At 37.2% G+C, this 18,162-nt stretch overlaps 1 protein-coding gene across 1 annotated transcript; it reads right to left on the reverse strand.

Moving 5' to 3' along the window:
- Positions 1-588: 588 nt before the first annotated feature.
- On the reverse strand, positions 589-17,868 carry LOC113239751 (phosphatidylinositide phosphatase SAC1). Its single transcript, XM_026476852.1, has 14 exons — positions 17,831-17,868; positions 17,293-17,387; positions 16,761-16,879; positions 13,667-13,759; positions 12,690-12,821; positions 10,976-11,084; positions 10,205-10,320; positions 6,775-6,999; positions 6,247-6,414; positions 4,973-5,182; positions 4,661-4,828; positions 3,206-3,307; positions 2,782-2,918; positions 589-2,207 (listed from the first exon to the last, which is right to left on the reverse strand). Exons 1-14 carry the CDS (start codon positions 17,866-17,868, stop codon positions 2,123-2,125), a joined length of 1,797 nt encoding a protein of 598 aa, XP_026332637.1. The 3' UTR covers positions 589-2,122.
- Between the last annotated feature and the right edge of the window lie 294 nt (positions 17,869-18,162).

The following is an 18,162-nucleotide window of genomic DNA, read 5'->3' on the forward strand; positions in this document are numbered from 1 at the left end:
ATAGAAAATATTTAAATTGATAAACAAATCAGTGAATACAAATTGGGCAAAGCATTACTTTTATATATACTGAATTCTTACTACAAATCCTTTTAAATGTGTAAACAGAGAGTATGTTAACAACAGCAGTACATTATGTTTGAAAAGTATAGTTCACAGCAGCATACTTTTTTAATTCTTTTGTGTAACCAACAATAAGAAACAGAACCATTGCAGTGTTACAAAAGTCAAAGTACCGTTTGGTGAGTTTCATAAGTTCAACATGGTGCTTCATATACAAAACGTACTAACGCATGCACTGCTATTTACCAAATACTGCTAAGCTCGTGTGAACCGGTCACAAGTAAATAAGAGATACGAAACATATTAACGTGTTACTTAGTATACTCTGCCCATTGTGCAGGAATATTTTTTAATGATGTTAAATTATAATTGCATTTTAAGTAACAGATCACTATACTCCGTCCAACCATTTATTTAACTTTTGACATATGCATATCTCCGAAGTTCCGTATTGATGTCATACAACCAAAAACAAAAAATGCAACACTTCCTGGATTCTTTTTTTAATTTTAATAAAGCGACGTGCTCTTTAGCTCCGATATTTATCAAGCCAACAGATTATGTAACGAAGGTTATTCAAGTTGATAAATTTTGATACCTGTCTATTAAACAATAATGAAATGAAATAAATTATAAATAATTATAATAAATCCGTATTGTTTACTATAATGAATCGTCAGATTCTTCTCCACATTAACGGGAAACATCACTGGAATCCTCATTAATATTAATTATTAATTCTCGAGTACACAAATTGTCAAACGCTACATCACGATCCCAATCAGACAATATCTGCTTTTTTAAACCCGCAAATATTCACGATTAAAACTTCTTCGTAAATAAGCTTGATTGGTGTAAAAAATCAAATCGGAAACACAATGACATAATTTCGATCAGAATTGGAGTTGTCAAAAGTAAAATAAATTGTTGGACGATAAAGTAAAGAATCTGTAGTAAGGACAGTATAACATGACATTAATTTCTAACCTACACCCCAAAACCATAGGAAAATTGTTCATACAATCCATTGGCATACTTTACACTAGAGAGCGGTAATATCGACACGAGCAACACATACAGTAGCTTGAGTAAATCAAATTCATTAGACTTTGTCAAAGGAACTCAATCTACTTTATTCCGCAACATAGCAAGCTTTCAAATCGAATTTGTTCACATTCAAACAAAATAGGGTTTTCTCTATTTTTCATATAAGTTCACAACATGTATAATATTAGTATTCTCACTGGACAATAAAATCAAAGGAATGGTACTTATAACATAGTTTAAAATACAAAATTTGGTCAAAGGTGTAGCTGTGCCGTATAAAAATAATAGTGTATTGTAAGCTCAAAAAAGTATAGCTGTTCCTTTTCACTCTAATTATACAACGTTTGGAAGAGCAAGAACAAATTTTGTACTAATTTTAAACACTATATTATGCAGCTGTCACTTAAAGACTGCAATTGAAAGGCTGAGTACATGATATAATGCATGGCAAATTACCAGCCTTATCGTATTTATATTCCAATATCAATACGATTCTGATAGCTCGCCAGTCGCTGTTAGCCGGAAGAACCAATCGCTAAGAAAATTTAAATACTGGTAAGGTTCGGCTTATTTGCTCCCACGTGTAGTTTTAGAGTAACAAGTGTTGGGAAATTTAACAGAAAAACATTTATCTGTCAAAGTGATGAGGGTAGGTAACTATTAACTTTTTGTAGCCGCGACTTTCTTCTGACAGTGGTAAACTTTTAGCAGTAGTATACTCTTTAGCCTTGGTGTACCGTCAATGGTATATTTTTAGCAATGGTATACTGGCAGTGGTATATACATCAGGAATGGATTAAAACGGTTCTTTTTCAGGATTATTAGTTAAATGGTAATTTCCTAATCACTATTAGAACTCGCATAATACTGTGCTCTACTGACACCGTTACTTATGGTATACCGACTGCTAAAAGTAGTAAGATGCCAAAAGTAGATAGCTACAAGTGGTATACAGTTAAATATTATTGCTTAGCAACGGTCTAGACGACGATGACGAGAGGCAGATCGTCTATCATAAGGACGGCGGCGGCAGCGCGCGCCTCGCGACGAGGCCTCCTGCGTCCAGCCGGGGCCAGTCCACGAACTCCGTGCCATATCTAGGAGATTAAACAAATAAATAAAATTTTCAACCCATGAAATACATAATTAATCTTGTTCCTAAGAAAAAATTGACCTCAAAAGTTTGTAGAATTAAATCTATTTGCCAATTATTGATATTACTTAATGGAAAGTGAGTGGAATCGGATAAACCGGATTCATTCTCTAATTTGCCACCCTTAGAGGTGGAATACTTTCTTCAAATTTGAATGATACCACTACTGACCTCCCTTCTAACAAAAAAAGGAGTAATATAGCGTAACATACAAACAAAAAAGTACAGTCGAATTGAGAACCTAAAAATAGATACCATTAAACAAGGTAACTTTTTGAAATGCGTATTTTGATAGACGAGAAGTTCGATTTCGTGTCAGGTATGAGTAAACAAGTGAACGACCTTTGAACCTGCCTTGTTTTTGTGAGATTATACGTAGTACGAAATTGGCAGCCAAATTCAACTTAATTCAGGATTGCTATAAGGCTTATAGAAGATCCTCTGGACCTAAAATTAAACACTGTCTTCTGTTTAATAAATGGATTAAAAGCGTCCGGTACTTTTTGTGATTCGTTTACCTGAAAATGAGGGCGAGAGTAGCGCCCATACAGGCGCCCCACATCATGATATAGGACAGCGCCTTGGTGTTGTACTCCTTTGGCAATATTGCGCTCGCGCAGAACATTGACATCGCGAACAGCAGCACCGATGGGAACTGAAATCAAGCGTACCAAAGTTAATAAAAAAAAATCAGTTCTGGACAAATAATTCAAGCCACTTTGCATTTTTATTTTTAATTCGTTTTTACATCACTACATGTCTAGAAACTTCAATCAAACCTGAAACGTCACCTTACCCATGCTATGTGAAATGAACTATAATGTGGATATCTGGCATATTATTGTTACACAGGAACAGTCACGATGACACAAATCTCTTTTTATTGTACGGTCGTGACATAATCGCGTGTTTTTTTTAAACAAGTCAATAGATGACACGTACCGTATAGTACCGCCAGTTCCGTTGCAGCCGCAGCGGGCAGCGCACCGAACAACCTTCGCCATCTTGGACCTTGTACTTGCCCAATAACAAGTCCATTGAATCCTGTATTCAATCATTAACATAAGGTTTTATTAGACAAAAAAATACACTAGATGAATCGCTATGTCAAAGTTGGGTGTATTACTTAATAAACATATTATTTACATTTTTTTACATGTTTAAGTTATTGAATGTCACGATGTTTGATCACTATAATATTCAATTATTTTTGTGAAATTACTCCACTAGTTTGTTATAATTATTAATACAAAGATCGAAACACTTTGGAAAAACTCCTTCGGTACGACTGAATTCGAACGAACGTCTTCCAGCAAACCGTGTCAGACGCTATGCCAACCTAAGCCACGAAACGAACTAGTGGACCTTACGAATATTTCTACGTGCTTATTGCAGATCGTTGTTTTTGGTTTTCAATGACTTGGTTACAATTTATTTTTGTACTTTAAGAGGAGCAATGTATATTATCAGTCTTGTATACCAAGTGACGGGGCAAGCAAGTCGCGCGCCTGGTGGTAGGCGACACGTATGTCTGTGACATTGCAGTGCCACTCAATAATGCTTTAAATCACAAATATTTTAATGGCACTGCTGGCTAGTCTCATGTGCCTGTAATTTCACCAGCACCCTTATCCTTAAAAACAAGAACGCAGTAATGCTCACATTACCGGTGGCAGTGCTTCTCTGGACAAACTAAGGAGCTCTACTGCTATTAAATTTATTTTAGCCAACGATATGCAATGTCAGATCGTCAGTTTCTTTTCGAATGTGTAGCAATCGATCGCGAAAACCTAAGAATTCAAAATTGTATTTTATATGAAAATCGATGCATTCGTTTTATTCAGTACTACATTTAAAAAAATATTTTGTTAATTTTCCAAAAATGCTACTTCTCGAAATTCGTTAGCCACTTTATTATTTGATTTTTAGTTCGGGACTTAATCGTGTATTAAATCTATATTTTGAAATTAAAAAACACCGTAATTTTAACAGACAAGACGGTTTTAAGCCTTCGTGGGATCAGTCATCAGCAAATGTAAACAACATCAAGTATCGCCCGACAAGTCGCCTGATGTCGTGAGTGTCGTGTGTCGGTCTGGTGACAACACTAATTCACAAATAAGCATTGTCATGCAAATAAGTAATGAAGACCAAGTGCGGGTAGTTAGAAAAACTCGCACGGCTAGAAGATGTTGACATCCGCCTCTTCAGTCCCTTCAAGACGATGGACGTTGCGATAGGTCCGAAACGTCGAAGTTATTAAAAAATATGTTTTATACCGATGAACAAAAAGAACTATACTATAAACGAAAAGCAAATAATGTGTGAAAATCGTGAAAGTTTGAATCAAAGTAGCCAATTTTTTAATGATAGTGCGATGTTTTGACATATCCTTACCTGTCTCCAGCCGTCACTGAAATTGTTCTTATAGTATCTGGTGAGCGAGTTGATCCCGTCGTTGATGAGACCGATGCGCGTGCGCTTGCCAGTGCGAGTGAAGTCCGTCTTGAGGGCCCCCGTGCCGGAGTACTGTATGGAGATCATGTCCGCGTGGTCGGCCCACACCTGAGGCAAATTATAAAAGCCAAATAAGGTTTCAATTTAAGTGAACGCTATTCGACGACAATAACTCGATTTATTCCGGCTTCGCGGCCGCCATTTCTTTAAATGTTATAAAGCGGATTTTTGCGAATGTGTGCCTATACCTACATTATTAAACAATTTCACAATCCAAGCAGGCAGCTGTTCATTCCTCAACTTGACTTCTAGCATCTGCAGCGATGTCTCCAGCTGCCTTTTAGCGAGTAAACTTTGGACTACGTTGGTGCGGTCCAAACAGTCCACGCAGTTGGTCCGAAATGCTCCATTCTGGTTTAGAAGCACGTGACCACCTCGAGACATGAAGTAGCTGAATTCTTCCTGTACACAAAAATAACACCACATTGATAATTGTCTTTGTCAATGTTATTAAATGCCATCCTACTTTGAGTTTATGACTTCAAATCCCCCAGCAGTTTTGCGATCTCGGTATTTCGGCATTGGTTGTTGGTGTTTTGGAATCGTGATTTTGATGGAAAAATTTGTATGATGGTTGCACACCAGATTTAAAATATTACCATTTCAAAATTAATTTATTATATAAAAATGCAAATTATTATTTCACAGAAATATTGATTGTCGCAAATTATGTCGCGATTTAGTAATTTAACAAACTCAAACTTTAGAAACATTATTTACTCGCTGCAGACTCGGCCAAAAAGTATCGGAGCGGGACAGCAATATTGCGCTCTCTCTCTCCCACTTACCAGTAGAGTACGAGCAGGTACTGGCCTTTTGTTTAAGCGCAGGATCGTGCATCACTGCAGTCGATAAATGCTATCGATATCTATAGATGATGTTCAATTTTGCTGTAATAGTGAAAGTAAGAATGGAAATAAAAACAATTTATATAGCACATTATTGGTAACAGTACGTGCTTGAGCCGTAATATTAGTTCCGACATGTGAAATATGATTTTTATAAAAACTACTCATTGTCAACGTTCAAACAGGGAAGGGTCAAATATTACAATAAAAAAGGTTGCGATATTTAAACATTAGTAAGTAATAAATTACTCATAAGGTACTGCACCGCCCGCACTTGCCACCCCTCGCTCTTAGTTACTCATTTGTTTTTATCGATATCGGATAGGCGCACGCGTCACTAAGCAGGTGAGAGAGAAAAATCGCTGTCCCGCTCCGATGATTTATGACCGAGTCTGCAACGAGTAAATAATCTTTCTGTAAACGTTACATTATCATATTCATTATTATTATTACACAACCATTTTCACTAACTGTAACTACACTATTTTAAATTTTTTCTGATTGTCTATTGTGTAGAATTTTTACGTGATCTCTAATAACTTCCGACTCTGTAAACTCAAGGAAGAAGCACTGGTTTGTCTGTTTTCTGAAAAAGGCAACAGTCGATGTTTTCCCTACCTGCTCGTGTGAGATCCGGTCAATGAGCACATTGAGTCTGTCGTATCTCATACCACGGCACTCCGCGTGGAAGTCGAAAGGCTCGTATCGAACGCCAGGTAGGGCGGCAGCCGCTACTGCCGCACGGTAGCCGCGCTCAAGAGACTCTTCTTTGCCGCGCTGGTCGATCTAGGTTAGGAAAAATCGTTATTATTCGTTTTTTTTAATTAACCGTTTCGAAAATTCAGACTCAAAATATCTATCATCTTATAGGCAAATTTGCTTAGTGTAACATTTGAAATCATTATGTTCATAAATGGCTCCGTGGCCGAACGGCAACCATACATACATGGACTGCCACGCAAGAGGTCACGGGTTCGATTCCCGTGCAGAGGGAAATATTTGTATGGCCTTCATTTATTTATCTCGTGAGGTTGGGTGTAATTTGTGGGTGTCTATATGTCCGTAGCCACTGCGATACAGGGTTTTCCTAGTGCGGTACCATGAGTGTGCGAGTTATGACTATTTCTAAATATTAATTTTACTCACCAAATTGACAAGCACCTGCGATCCATACCGCTGGTGCTGGTCCCTCAAATGTTTCGTATAAGCCGAGACGTGGTCCTCGTGCGACAGAGTCATCGCGGGCTTATACTTCAAGTTGGGGTACTGCGTCCAGAACAGCGGTATGGAGCCGCGCGTTTGCAAGAACGATGTTTTCGTGCCGCCGAATTCTAGTATTTGTTCTGTTTCTACGAAGTTTGCTACATTGCCCTGGAAATACAAATTTACTAGCTGGGCTTCGTAAACTATATTCTTGCATTAAACGATGCGCTAAGATAACGGCAAAAACAATGCAAATAAAACAATTTTTTCGTATCTAAAATTTCGTATATTTGTTTTTTCAAAAAGACCAACGTTCAAGAAAAAAAAAACAAATGAAGTGCCATAAGCCTCGATTACTACCGGAACCGATGTCGCCAAAACTCACACATTCTCAATTTGAAACACTACGAAATCTTGATAATGATTAGTCGTAGTTTCAAATTTAAAAAGAAATAATTAAGAAATAACATTCTGGATTTTTAACATAATTTAAACTTTACCCTGTTGGCATGTCGTTGTAAGTTCAATACCTATTATTGATTGTTACGATGTTTTGATACATATTAAATTGAAAATTCAATCAATGTCCTGCCGTCTAGCGGTTAATTGCTGAATCACCGATGAATTGGAGTTATTAATTTCGTTTTCCAATAAAGAAGCGACCATATTGCAGAGGTTTAATTTCGTTCGAAAAAATTTTTCGATAAGCAGAAAATTGAAAATTTATTAAAATAAGACTTGCCGACGATGTGATACTGCGGGTAATACTTTTGGTGCGACTATAATTTTTGCTCTCCAAAACAGCACAATAAGGCATTTTTCTACAATTTTATCGAATTTATGCGAAAGAATTGACACAACCATACCATACAAAACGAAAACGGCGAACTGAGCTCACATAGGACTTAAGAGACCTATAGTTGGCACGCGTGTGAGGCTAACTAACCACTTCTACTATATTTTCGGTTCTGTGGTTCAGGTGCTAGATCTAGCCAAATAAGCTATAGAATAATTTTCAGGTGTATTGAATGTGACGATGTTTGACTACCATAATATTCACTTATTTTTGTGAAATTACTCCACTAGTTTGTAATAATTATTAATACAAAGATCGAACACTCAGAAAAAAATCCTTCAATACGGATGGATTCGAACGACCGTCTTCCAGCAAACCTTGCCAGACGCTATGTCAACTATAGTGCGCGCGGAACTAGCTGGCCGCGCCTTAGGTAGTGACAGGGGTGAGGGGGCGGGTTGCTTGCTGCTCGCAACGCACATGAGATTAGACAGTGACGACCAATCTCGAGATATCGTGAACAATAATTGTTCAGTTATTGAAAAGAAAAAATTAAAGCCAATTGAACTTTTACAAGTTTATATTATACCTATCTAATTAATTGCAATGTACAGTCGGCAGCACATCAGGCCGCCACAAACTGTCAGATTTCCTCAATTGATTTTCAACTTAAAGTCCAGGGAATAGAGTATAAAATTGATTGGATAAATTTGACATTTATGTATTGATGGACTTGCTGTTGTCCGTACATTGCAATTAAAAGTAAAATAAACCAAAAACAAATTAAATGAAATTCTTCCGACATATTTGAATCATTTATGAAATTATTATTAATTAATTAGTGTAACTAACACGACTTTGTATTTATAGATATGAAATTACTCTGACATATTATCCTCTGAATCACTTGATTCTGAATTGTCTGAACTTGAGTCAGAATCATCTTGTAAGTTTATAATGAATTCGTCCATCACAGTATCATATCTCATATCATGATTCCAGTATTCTTGTTCGTTTTTTTGTACGTGGTCGTCGCATTTTTGCCATTGTTCGGCAGAAAATTCAGAAAATAGTCTTGTTAGTATTGTAATTTTCTCGTCCAATGTAGCATTAATGTGATCTCTGGCCAGGCAATTTTTTATATTTGCCCACACAAGCTCGATTGGGTTGAGATCTGGATGATATGGAGGTAGTCTTAGAACAGTATGACCTGCACCTTTCAGAAGTTCATCAATCGTGTATATTTTTTCTGATTGGGTCGTATTAATCAAGCCCAAGAGTTCAGCTTTGACCATCGTGGGAGAAAAGGGCACGTTATGATTTTGCAACCAATTCTGCATATTAATTTTCATACAGGACATAGTCGGTTTCTTCTCAACTTGCACACAGTGGTAAGCTGCATTGTCCATAACTATGACTGAGTTAGGTGGAAGTTTAGGTATTAACTTTCGATCAACCCAGTTGTAAAAATTTGTAGAGTTCATGTATCCATGATAGTCTCCTGTTTTTGAATCTGATTTAAAAATTAGCAGAGCATCGTCAACTAACCCGTTCCGACTACCAGCGTGAACTATTATTAAACGCCTTCCTTTGCCTATATCTGCATAAACACCAGGCTCCGACGAAGATTGCCAACATTTTTGGACATTATGACTTTGGTTAACGTAAGTTTCGTCCAAAAAGAATATATTTCGTTTGTCTTCTCTGAATTTTCTTATGGCCCTCAAATATTTCACTCGCCATTCAACAATGTTTGGTCTCTCTAATAAAAGGGATCTCTTCGATTTACATTTTTTAAATGAATATTCCAGTTTGTGCAAAAGTTCTCTTAAATAAGTTAATCCGCAATCTAAAATATTATCCTCTTTTAACACAGCATTTAGTTTTCGTAGACTTGGATTTGTTTTCTGTACCGTATAAAACTGATTTATTTTTCTTCTTATCACTCCTAAATCAAAATCATCAACTTGTATTTTCTTTTTTATCTCTTTTGGCCTTCGTGGAGAACTAAATTTTGCTTCCCCTGTATTTTGCAAGGATGTTTTACTTTGAGCAATCACTCTCCTTACACTTCGTTCTGATATCCCGGTTGCTTCTGCCACTAATTTATGAATATTCGCATCAGTTTTATATTCTAAACTATTGACATCGGCTTTCCGTTTTTTAAAAAACGTATGCACTTTAAATATTATTTCCTTAGATTGTCTTTTTATCGGCGGACTCATCTTGACATTGCAATCTCTTGTGCGTTTTGTCTAAACTAGCCAGAACTGTCAACGTGTGTTGCCGCCGCGAAGTCCGGCGCCGAACTGAGTATTCTGAGTAATGACATCAAGTGCCCCCGCCTCCCCGTCCCACCGCTCACATACCTAAGGCGCGGCCAGCTAGTTCCGCGCGCACTATAAGCCACGGAATGAACTAGAAGACTAGCTTATTCTTCAAAACCGGTGGTAATGATCCCATTACTGCTTGTCGGCAGATATAGATAAGGTGACAGTACTTCCATGGACGAACTCTATCACAATGTGCTCTACTGATACAAAAATGCTACTTAAGAACTCGATAACTATAACATACCTCGACGTCGGCGCCGCGCATGAAGAACCTCGTTCCGGCACGTTCGACGCATCTCCGGGAAATCAGAGACCACGTCAGCTGATGCTTCTTGATCGTTAGCTTGTTCACGGCAACGACTGCGTACGTGTTAAGGAAGTTATCGTTCTATATGTATATTAGATATTTATGTACATAGAAGATGTTTACGCTAGTAACTTAGTTGCCTTTTGTATTTACCTCCACTTATAATTAGAGAGTTAAGTCAATTGACTTTGTATACTCTATGTCATAGGTTTCCTTTCCAAAGTTTTTGACTCACCGCCTAGGTATGATATAAAAATTGCAACGTCCACCACCACAAAAAATAATTGAAACCACGTATTTTTTATATTAAGTTAACACAAAAAATTACAAGAAAAAAATGTAGTGTAGTTTAAATATAATTCAGGTTTTTTAAAATATGGTCGCACTCCCAGGACAGCATCCCCAATTGCTCCCGATTGGGGCATCGGGTAGGGGTACCGCCCTACCCTACTCTTACAGTAGGGACCACTTTGGGAAACTATGCTCTATGTAGAAAACTTTAAATGCATTCATATCCCTATCGAGCATTTGCATTCCCTTCGAGTATTTGTATTCCTTTCGAGTGTTTGTATCCCCATAGAGTATTTGTATTTTCTTTCGAGTGTTTGTATACCTATCGAGTATTTTGTATTTGTTTTTAGTATTCACATGTTTGCATGTCTACTGATTATTCATATTGTACTAAACTCTGTCGAATAAAAAGGATACATCCTTGTATGAGTGGCAACGCGAATTTCCCAAACATGGGGTCCATGAAGTCTTTCAACAGAAATCCGTTCCAGAGGAAGCGAGGGTCTGCACGGCATGCTAGCGACAGCTGTAAAAACAAAATCAGATGTAACGCTTCTATGGAGTTAGCAAAGTCACCAAAGGCCAGTTAGACTGGACGAAGCAAGCAAATAAATGACACAATTGTACAACGTCCATTATTGTTATATTAACTTAGAGCTCACTTAATATTTTTGTGAAGTTACTTGATGTTTTCAAAGGCAAATGTGCAAAGTAGACACTGCTAAGTCTACACAAGCTGCGGTCTTTTACCGTAACATGGCGCGTTTGCAATAAAATTGTATTTCAACAAATTAGAGTGGCGGTAAACCAGTGGGTGAACGACAGTATTTTGACCGACTTCAAAAGAAGATGAGGTTCTCAATTCGACTGTACTTTTCTTTGTATGTATGTTACGCGAATACTCCGGCCTTTGTGAACTGATTTCGATGATTCTGTTTTTGTTGCAAAGCTCCTGGCTGTTGTCAAACCTGAATATTGGTTCCATGTGGCAAACTAGGGGATGAATCCCGTTACACGTACTTTCCGATAACCGATTTCAATGTCTAATAGATGTAATTCCACGAACTTATGAGTACGGTTTTTTTTATTCAATTAAGAAGTGTATGACTTTAATTTCTAAGTACATTTATGAGCAAAGATTAGGGTGAGGTAAAACGTGCATAATCTAGCGAGTTGTGTATTCTGCATTCGGTTTCATATAAAAGTCCGGAACTTCGGTCACACTATGTGACGTGCCTGTGCAGGTTTCTTTTTTAATGATACCAATGAGGACGAACAAGTCGTGCGCCTGGTTTTAACGCATGACACGCTTGTCCATAGCAGTTGCAATGCCACTCAGAGACAAGTTGACAAGTCCCATGTGCCTGTAATTTCACCTGCACCCTTACCCTTCAAAACCGAAACAGTAATGCTCACAACGCTGTTAGCCTGCCGCCGTTAAAAGATTAAGTTAGGGTGGTAGTAACCCCGGATGATTAATGCAGTTCTAGTATAAAGTTGTTGATTTTGTAGAACCGAATAATAAATGCTCAATGTCTTTGGTGTTTGGTTTCCTTTGTTCGTTACAAAACCCCAAGGTTTATCCAAATAATTCCCATAGATAAACGATAGTGTGCTTGTCCCGACCGCCTCCCGGGAATATGCTACATTACATCTGGCGGCAGAAATAGGTACTGTCAAGTACTTCCCTGGACGAACTCTTTCACAAGGAAATCTACTGCACTACAGCTACTAACACGACTCAAAAAACGCAACTCACAACAAACAAAATTACGCTCGTCTGAGCTCACCCTTAATTGTGAATTTTGTACTGGCAATACCTCTCGCTAACAGTAAAAGGAAACATTGTGATGAAACTTGTATGGCGAAGAAGGTTCACAACTAAAGGAAAACATGTTAAGTTCCCAACTGGCATTGGGCCAGCAAGGCAGACCCGTGCCCAGAGGGTCTAGTCCCGGTCCATCTGACCTCCGTCCCGAACAATTACTGTCAAATAAGTAATGCTCAACCAAATTAATATTTCATTTCATTCATACTTATTTGACAGTAACTGTTCCGGCGAATGAGAGTAGACCCCCAGCAGTAGGACGTTAATAGGTCGATGAGATGATGAGCAAATAACAGCTATTACCTTGTGAAAATCAGCAGTCACTGAGTGCAAGCGCTGCAACGAGTGCGTCAAATCGTAGCCGTACGAGAAGTATATACCAGGAGCGTTCAACGCGTATCGAAGCATGCGCTCGTATGTGCTGTTATCTTCGATCTATTAAAATTTTAAACCATGTGTTAATATACATCATAGGGTACCAAACTTTGATTTTTTTGTTTTTGATTCATCGCCCACATAGGCATGTTTAAAAAAATTCAACGCCCACCACCACAAAAAATAAATGAAATCACGTACATATTATATCAACTTCACTATGAAAAATCGCAAGGAAATGTATAAATATATATGTGCAAGTGTGGTTTAAATAGATAGTTCAGGTTTTTTTTCAAATGCGGTAGCACTCCTATGACAGCACCAACGCTCCCCAATTGCTCCCAAGGCCCCTACTTCAGCGCCCACTGGGGGCGGTAGGAACCACTTAAGGAAACTATGATATACATGAATGTCTACTTTTCAGTGACATTAGTGAGGTCGTAGAAGAAAATTTCTTAAGTGTCACGTTCTTGCCTTCAAATTAGATGCCTGTAGAAGCGCTGAAGTGGCGCCACTGGTAATTTTCATATAATATTTAGAAGCGCAGTTTCAGCGCCACTATCGTGACGCGCGCGCGCCACTTTAGTGAACTCAAAATTGCGCTAAAGACGCGCGGCCGCCTAGCATCTCCTCATGTGTGCCATCGAGGTTGTCGAAGGTCGAAAGTAAAAATTCAAGAGATCTTTTTTTTTTAGGTAAAAAAACAGAAAGTGTGTTAATTCTTTCAGACGAAATTTACTTTCAAACTTATGTTTGTTTCAAACTTATACTTGTATAGGTACTTATACAAGTATGGAATCTATAATATTGTAACTAATGACGTCGCAACAACCACAGACAGTAAGGAATACACTGAAATCAACTTTCGTCTCATTGATAAATTTGTATATGGATACATAACAAACCTGTTGGCTAGTAAGGTGTGAGGTGGTCCTCACATATGGGATGATATCTACACCTGCTAACTTGTAGATGTCATGGTTATTCACTCTGCCAACCTGCAAGCATACATACGTTTTTAATTAACACACCAAGAAAGTTTTCCGTTAAAACTCAGTTCAGACATTTTTAGCAGCAGTAGAGCTCTTAGTGAAAGAATAATTCGTAGAATAATTCGTCCAGGGGGAAGTACTTACCTATTTCTGCTGCCAAGCAATGAAAGCATATTCACTATTCACATGACGAGCGTTCAACGGGCGTTTCGTTACGCGCGCTCACAACTTACAGAATGTTGTACGTAAATCGCGTTGGTATTCACATGCGAGCGGCCAACGCGCGCTCAACGTCGTGCTAACGCCGGGCACTTGTCAACGCGCGTTGAAGCGCGCTTTAGGTTTGCGTACTGCCGTTCACATGAGCGCGCGATTTTTTTTCTAGAAATGGGTACGGAAGACTTTAATACGGATTTATTCAATGCGCGCTCAACGTCCGAAAAGCGCCCGCCATGTGTACACTACTCGAAAACCAAAAGCGCATTAGGTTTTTGAATCATGTCATGTGAACATACCTTAATGTGAGCATTGCTGCGAAATTACAGGCACATGGGACATAAATAAATAAATAACGAACACATTCATAGTCCTGGAGTACAGAAACCCTGTATCGCGGTTACCACGGACACACACATTGACAACCACAAATTACACCCAAACTCACGGAAGAAATAAATGTAGGTCATACAAATATTTCTCTATGGGCGCAGTGCAGTGCCCCTCAAATCTCTGCAATATAAAGTCTTGAGAGGCACTACAACATGGACGAACGACTATTTCGTCCAGTCACTAAGAGTCGTATTCCAGAACTCTACTCAATGTTCAAGTCAGGACTTGAGTATTATTTAAAGCACTGAAAATCATACTCAAGTCCTTGGCATTAGGGTCGTATTTCCAGTGCTTGAAATCATACTCAAGTCTGCTCAAGTCCTGACTTAAGCATTGAGTAGAGTTTTGGAATACGACCCTCAATATCATAAAAACATCTGAGTATGTTATTTCAACTGCCTCTGTGGCCGAACGGTTCCCATTCCACGCAGAGGTCCCGGGTTCGGTATTAATATTTGTATGGCTTACATTTATTTCTCTCGTGAGTTTGGGTATAATTGTGCTTATCTATGTGCATGTCCATGGCACCTGCGATGCAGGGTGTCCCTAGTGTGGGGCTATGAATTATACATATTATTTGATGACGGAATGAACAAGTCATGCGCCTGGATGTACGCAACAAATCTACTCATAATAGTCAGAGGTACTGCCACTGCAACTATCACACTGACACATAAAGTTGACAAGTTCCATGGGCCTGTAGTTTAACCTACACCCTTGCCCTACAAAACTGGAACGCAGTACCTAATGCTTCCATTACTGCTTAGCGGCAAAAATAGGTATGTTGTTTATTGCATAAAAGAGATTAATGTGTTTTGGATAATAAATGTTTATAATCAGTTTGCGACTAGAATTTTATGTTGCGTACTTTAAAACAGAATTAATATCGAGTTCTTAGGTTTTCACGATTCTTATACATTGGAAATGAAATTATTTTTTCAGATCTAAATCGCATTCATTAATGTTAGACATAACTGGTTGATGATTTTACCATCTCAGTCAGCTGCCGTGAGAAATGAGCCCGAAACGTTGGTTTGTTTGAAAAAGCAAATATACGTTATTTAAATGGGAAAAAAGTTTCATTTAAAAAAAAATCGCCTTACGAGAATGTTAAATTCAGTCACATGTAGAAACATAGTCAAATAACGTAAACAATCATTGGAAACATTATTAAAATTTTCATCAAATTGAACCCATTATCAACTGCTAATACAAAGTGTTAAAGATGCAAAATATTTAACATTATTCGTGAACGGTATTCGTGACGCCACAAGAGATAGGTCGTATTTTTAACCGACTTGAAAAAAGGAGGAGGTTCGCAATTTGTCTGCATGTTTTTTTTATATTTACAGATGGTATTTATTTCACAGAGTATTATACAGGATACAAACAGTGTAACGTGATATGGGCAAGTTTTCTCACACCCTATCCAAAAAGGACGAGAGCAACCGATGCAGTACCCAGGATACAGACTCCTGACAAAAGGCAGTACTAGCCCGCTCAGTACTAGTACCAGAGAATGGTTTCCTTTAGGATGCAGCCCTAAGATGCTCATTACAGTGGAGTGGAGAGTTGCCATAATCCAACCAGTGATAGACATTCTACAGTGGAAAATTTCAACACTGCAATTTAAGATTTCAGAGAAATTGAAGTGTCCCCAAGAGAAAAAAGTGTCAAAAATTCAACTTTGGTATTTAAAAACTACATTGATAGGCAAACAGCCGGTCATCAGTGGTTTTTAATATTGTTTTGCATTGAATTTAGTAGCATCTAGAGTATGATAGCTAGCAAGTTTGTTTGCGTTTGCCCATATAATATGAACCATTGTCGTATGGTATATATACATATAGACAACTTAAAAAAAATTAATAAGGTAATTGAGATTTTTTAAATTTAATTAATTGTGCTTTAAACTTTATATAAGTTAATAAGTGTATATTGTATATTTATAATATATATATGGACCGTGGTGTCTGAACGTTTAATTTGTTGCCTGCCTTTTGGTTTGATTTGGTTGGTTGCCTGGAAGAGATTGCTATTTAGCAATAGGGCCGCCTGTTGTACATGTAATTTTTACTTTTTGTTGTATTGTTATTATGTATTTGTACGTGTGAAATAAAAAATATTTGTATTTGTATTGTATTGTTTTTATTAATAAAAAATTCAATTTTGTGAAGCATTCATATAGGTAATTGCAAAGTCAAGAGCAAAAAATGTGTCTAAATAATTAAATAAACATGTTGCCGATAAGTCTATTGCATATATGTATAACAAAATTATACAGTTACATATTTGTTTAGTCTTTTGATACTATTGTTATATGGCATAGTTCAATTAATGCATTATTTTGACTTTGACTGTACAACAGATAGAAAACATATTATTATTATCTACTCACCACAATTCTGTACTTGGCCACAATGAGGTAATAACCGGAAATGAGCTTGATGGATCCAAGGAAGCCACATACAGGCTTGTATGCATTTGGAGGTATTGGAATTTTCACTTTCTCCACACCTAAAATAAATGTATCAATATATAAATATATCATATAATAGTTCAGAGCTGAAGAATGGTATAGCCGCCAGATATACAGGAAAAGAAAGATATTGTCGGGGATAGTGCAAATCCGTGTATGTAGCATTGGTAAAAGGCTGGTAGAGGGATTTAACATTATTACTTTGTTATTTCAATGGCTACAACTTTCATCTTTGCACAGTAAGCATTAATTTAAGTTGTCTACATACTGGTAACAATAGATTCCGTAAATCACTCTAATGTGGTTGCCACAACATTTAAGCAGATTTGATTCGGCCTCTAAATTACTGAAATGGAAACTCATAACCACAATGCAATTACGCATAATTGCACTATCCCTGACGATATGTTGTTAGGGAAGGCTAAAGGTTGAATTAAAAAATATAGTTTACCCTCAACATATGCCACTCCAGAAACTCTATCAATCACCATAATTTCTTTAGGATTGATTGTTGGCTCCAAATAGAATTTTTCTGCTGTTGTATATCTAAAATGAAAATTTCATATTATACTTTCAAGTTTCCATAGATTTTGTAAGATTTCCTTCATGTTTATAATGGTTATGGTAATTTCTAATTTTAACTAATAACAATTGAATTATTATACCTAATTTGCGCCTAATCAAAAATGAGATCACCATGATAAATTAGAAAAAGTTTGAGCGCTGTATAGCTATAATACCGCATTGAATGTTTCGGAAAGGCAAAAAAAATTCAGTGCTTTTACTCATTATGTACAGGAAATAGACTTAAAATTATGAAAGAGTTGTAACATAATTAATTAATGAGAATTGTCTATTTCTCATTAATTAATTATGTTTATTTAAAAGGTTTCAGAAGGAAACAGGTTTATGTACGTCGACAATATTGTAATGAATCTAAGCAAGTTTCCGTTTTTGGAACTTCTTAGGCGAACATGGATTTTACTCACAGTTTGATGTCATCGTGAATATTCACTTGATCTGCCATTTTATATAATTTTATACAGCATTAATGCTATTTTTCAAGATAGACCTGCAATCAGATAACATGAACAAGGAAATCTCGAACGTAGTCTGTGAGTGAGAACGGTGAGAACGAAGGAATTATTGAATGATAGCAAATGGCATGACATGCACGGTAGATATGACATGGACAGCAAATAGTGTTGTACGCCTTTTGTAAACAATTTCAAACAAACGATCAAAATAATGCCAAACAATTTCGTTGGCTGTACAGTTAGTATTTGTCGAATACAATATCCACTAGAAATTTTGGCCTGAT

The sequence above is a fragment of the Hyposmocoma kahamanoa genome, unplaced genomic scaffold (assembly GCF_003589595.1).
Source record: "Hyposmocoma kahamanoa isolate Upper Pololo Valley unplaced genomic scaffold, ASM358959v1 116, whole genome shotgun sequence".
NCBI classification, from domain to species: domain Eukaryota; kingdom Metazoa; phylum Arthropoda; class Insecta; order Lepidoptera; family Cosmopterigidae; genus Hyposmocoma; species Hyposmocoma kahamanoa.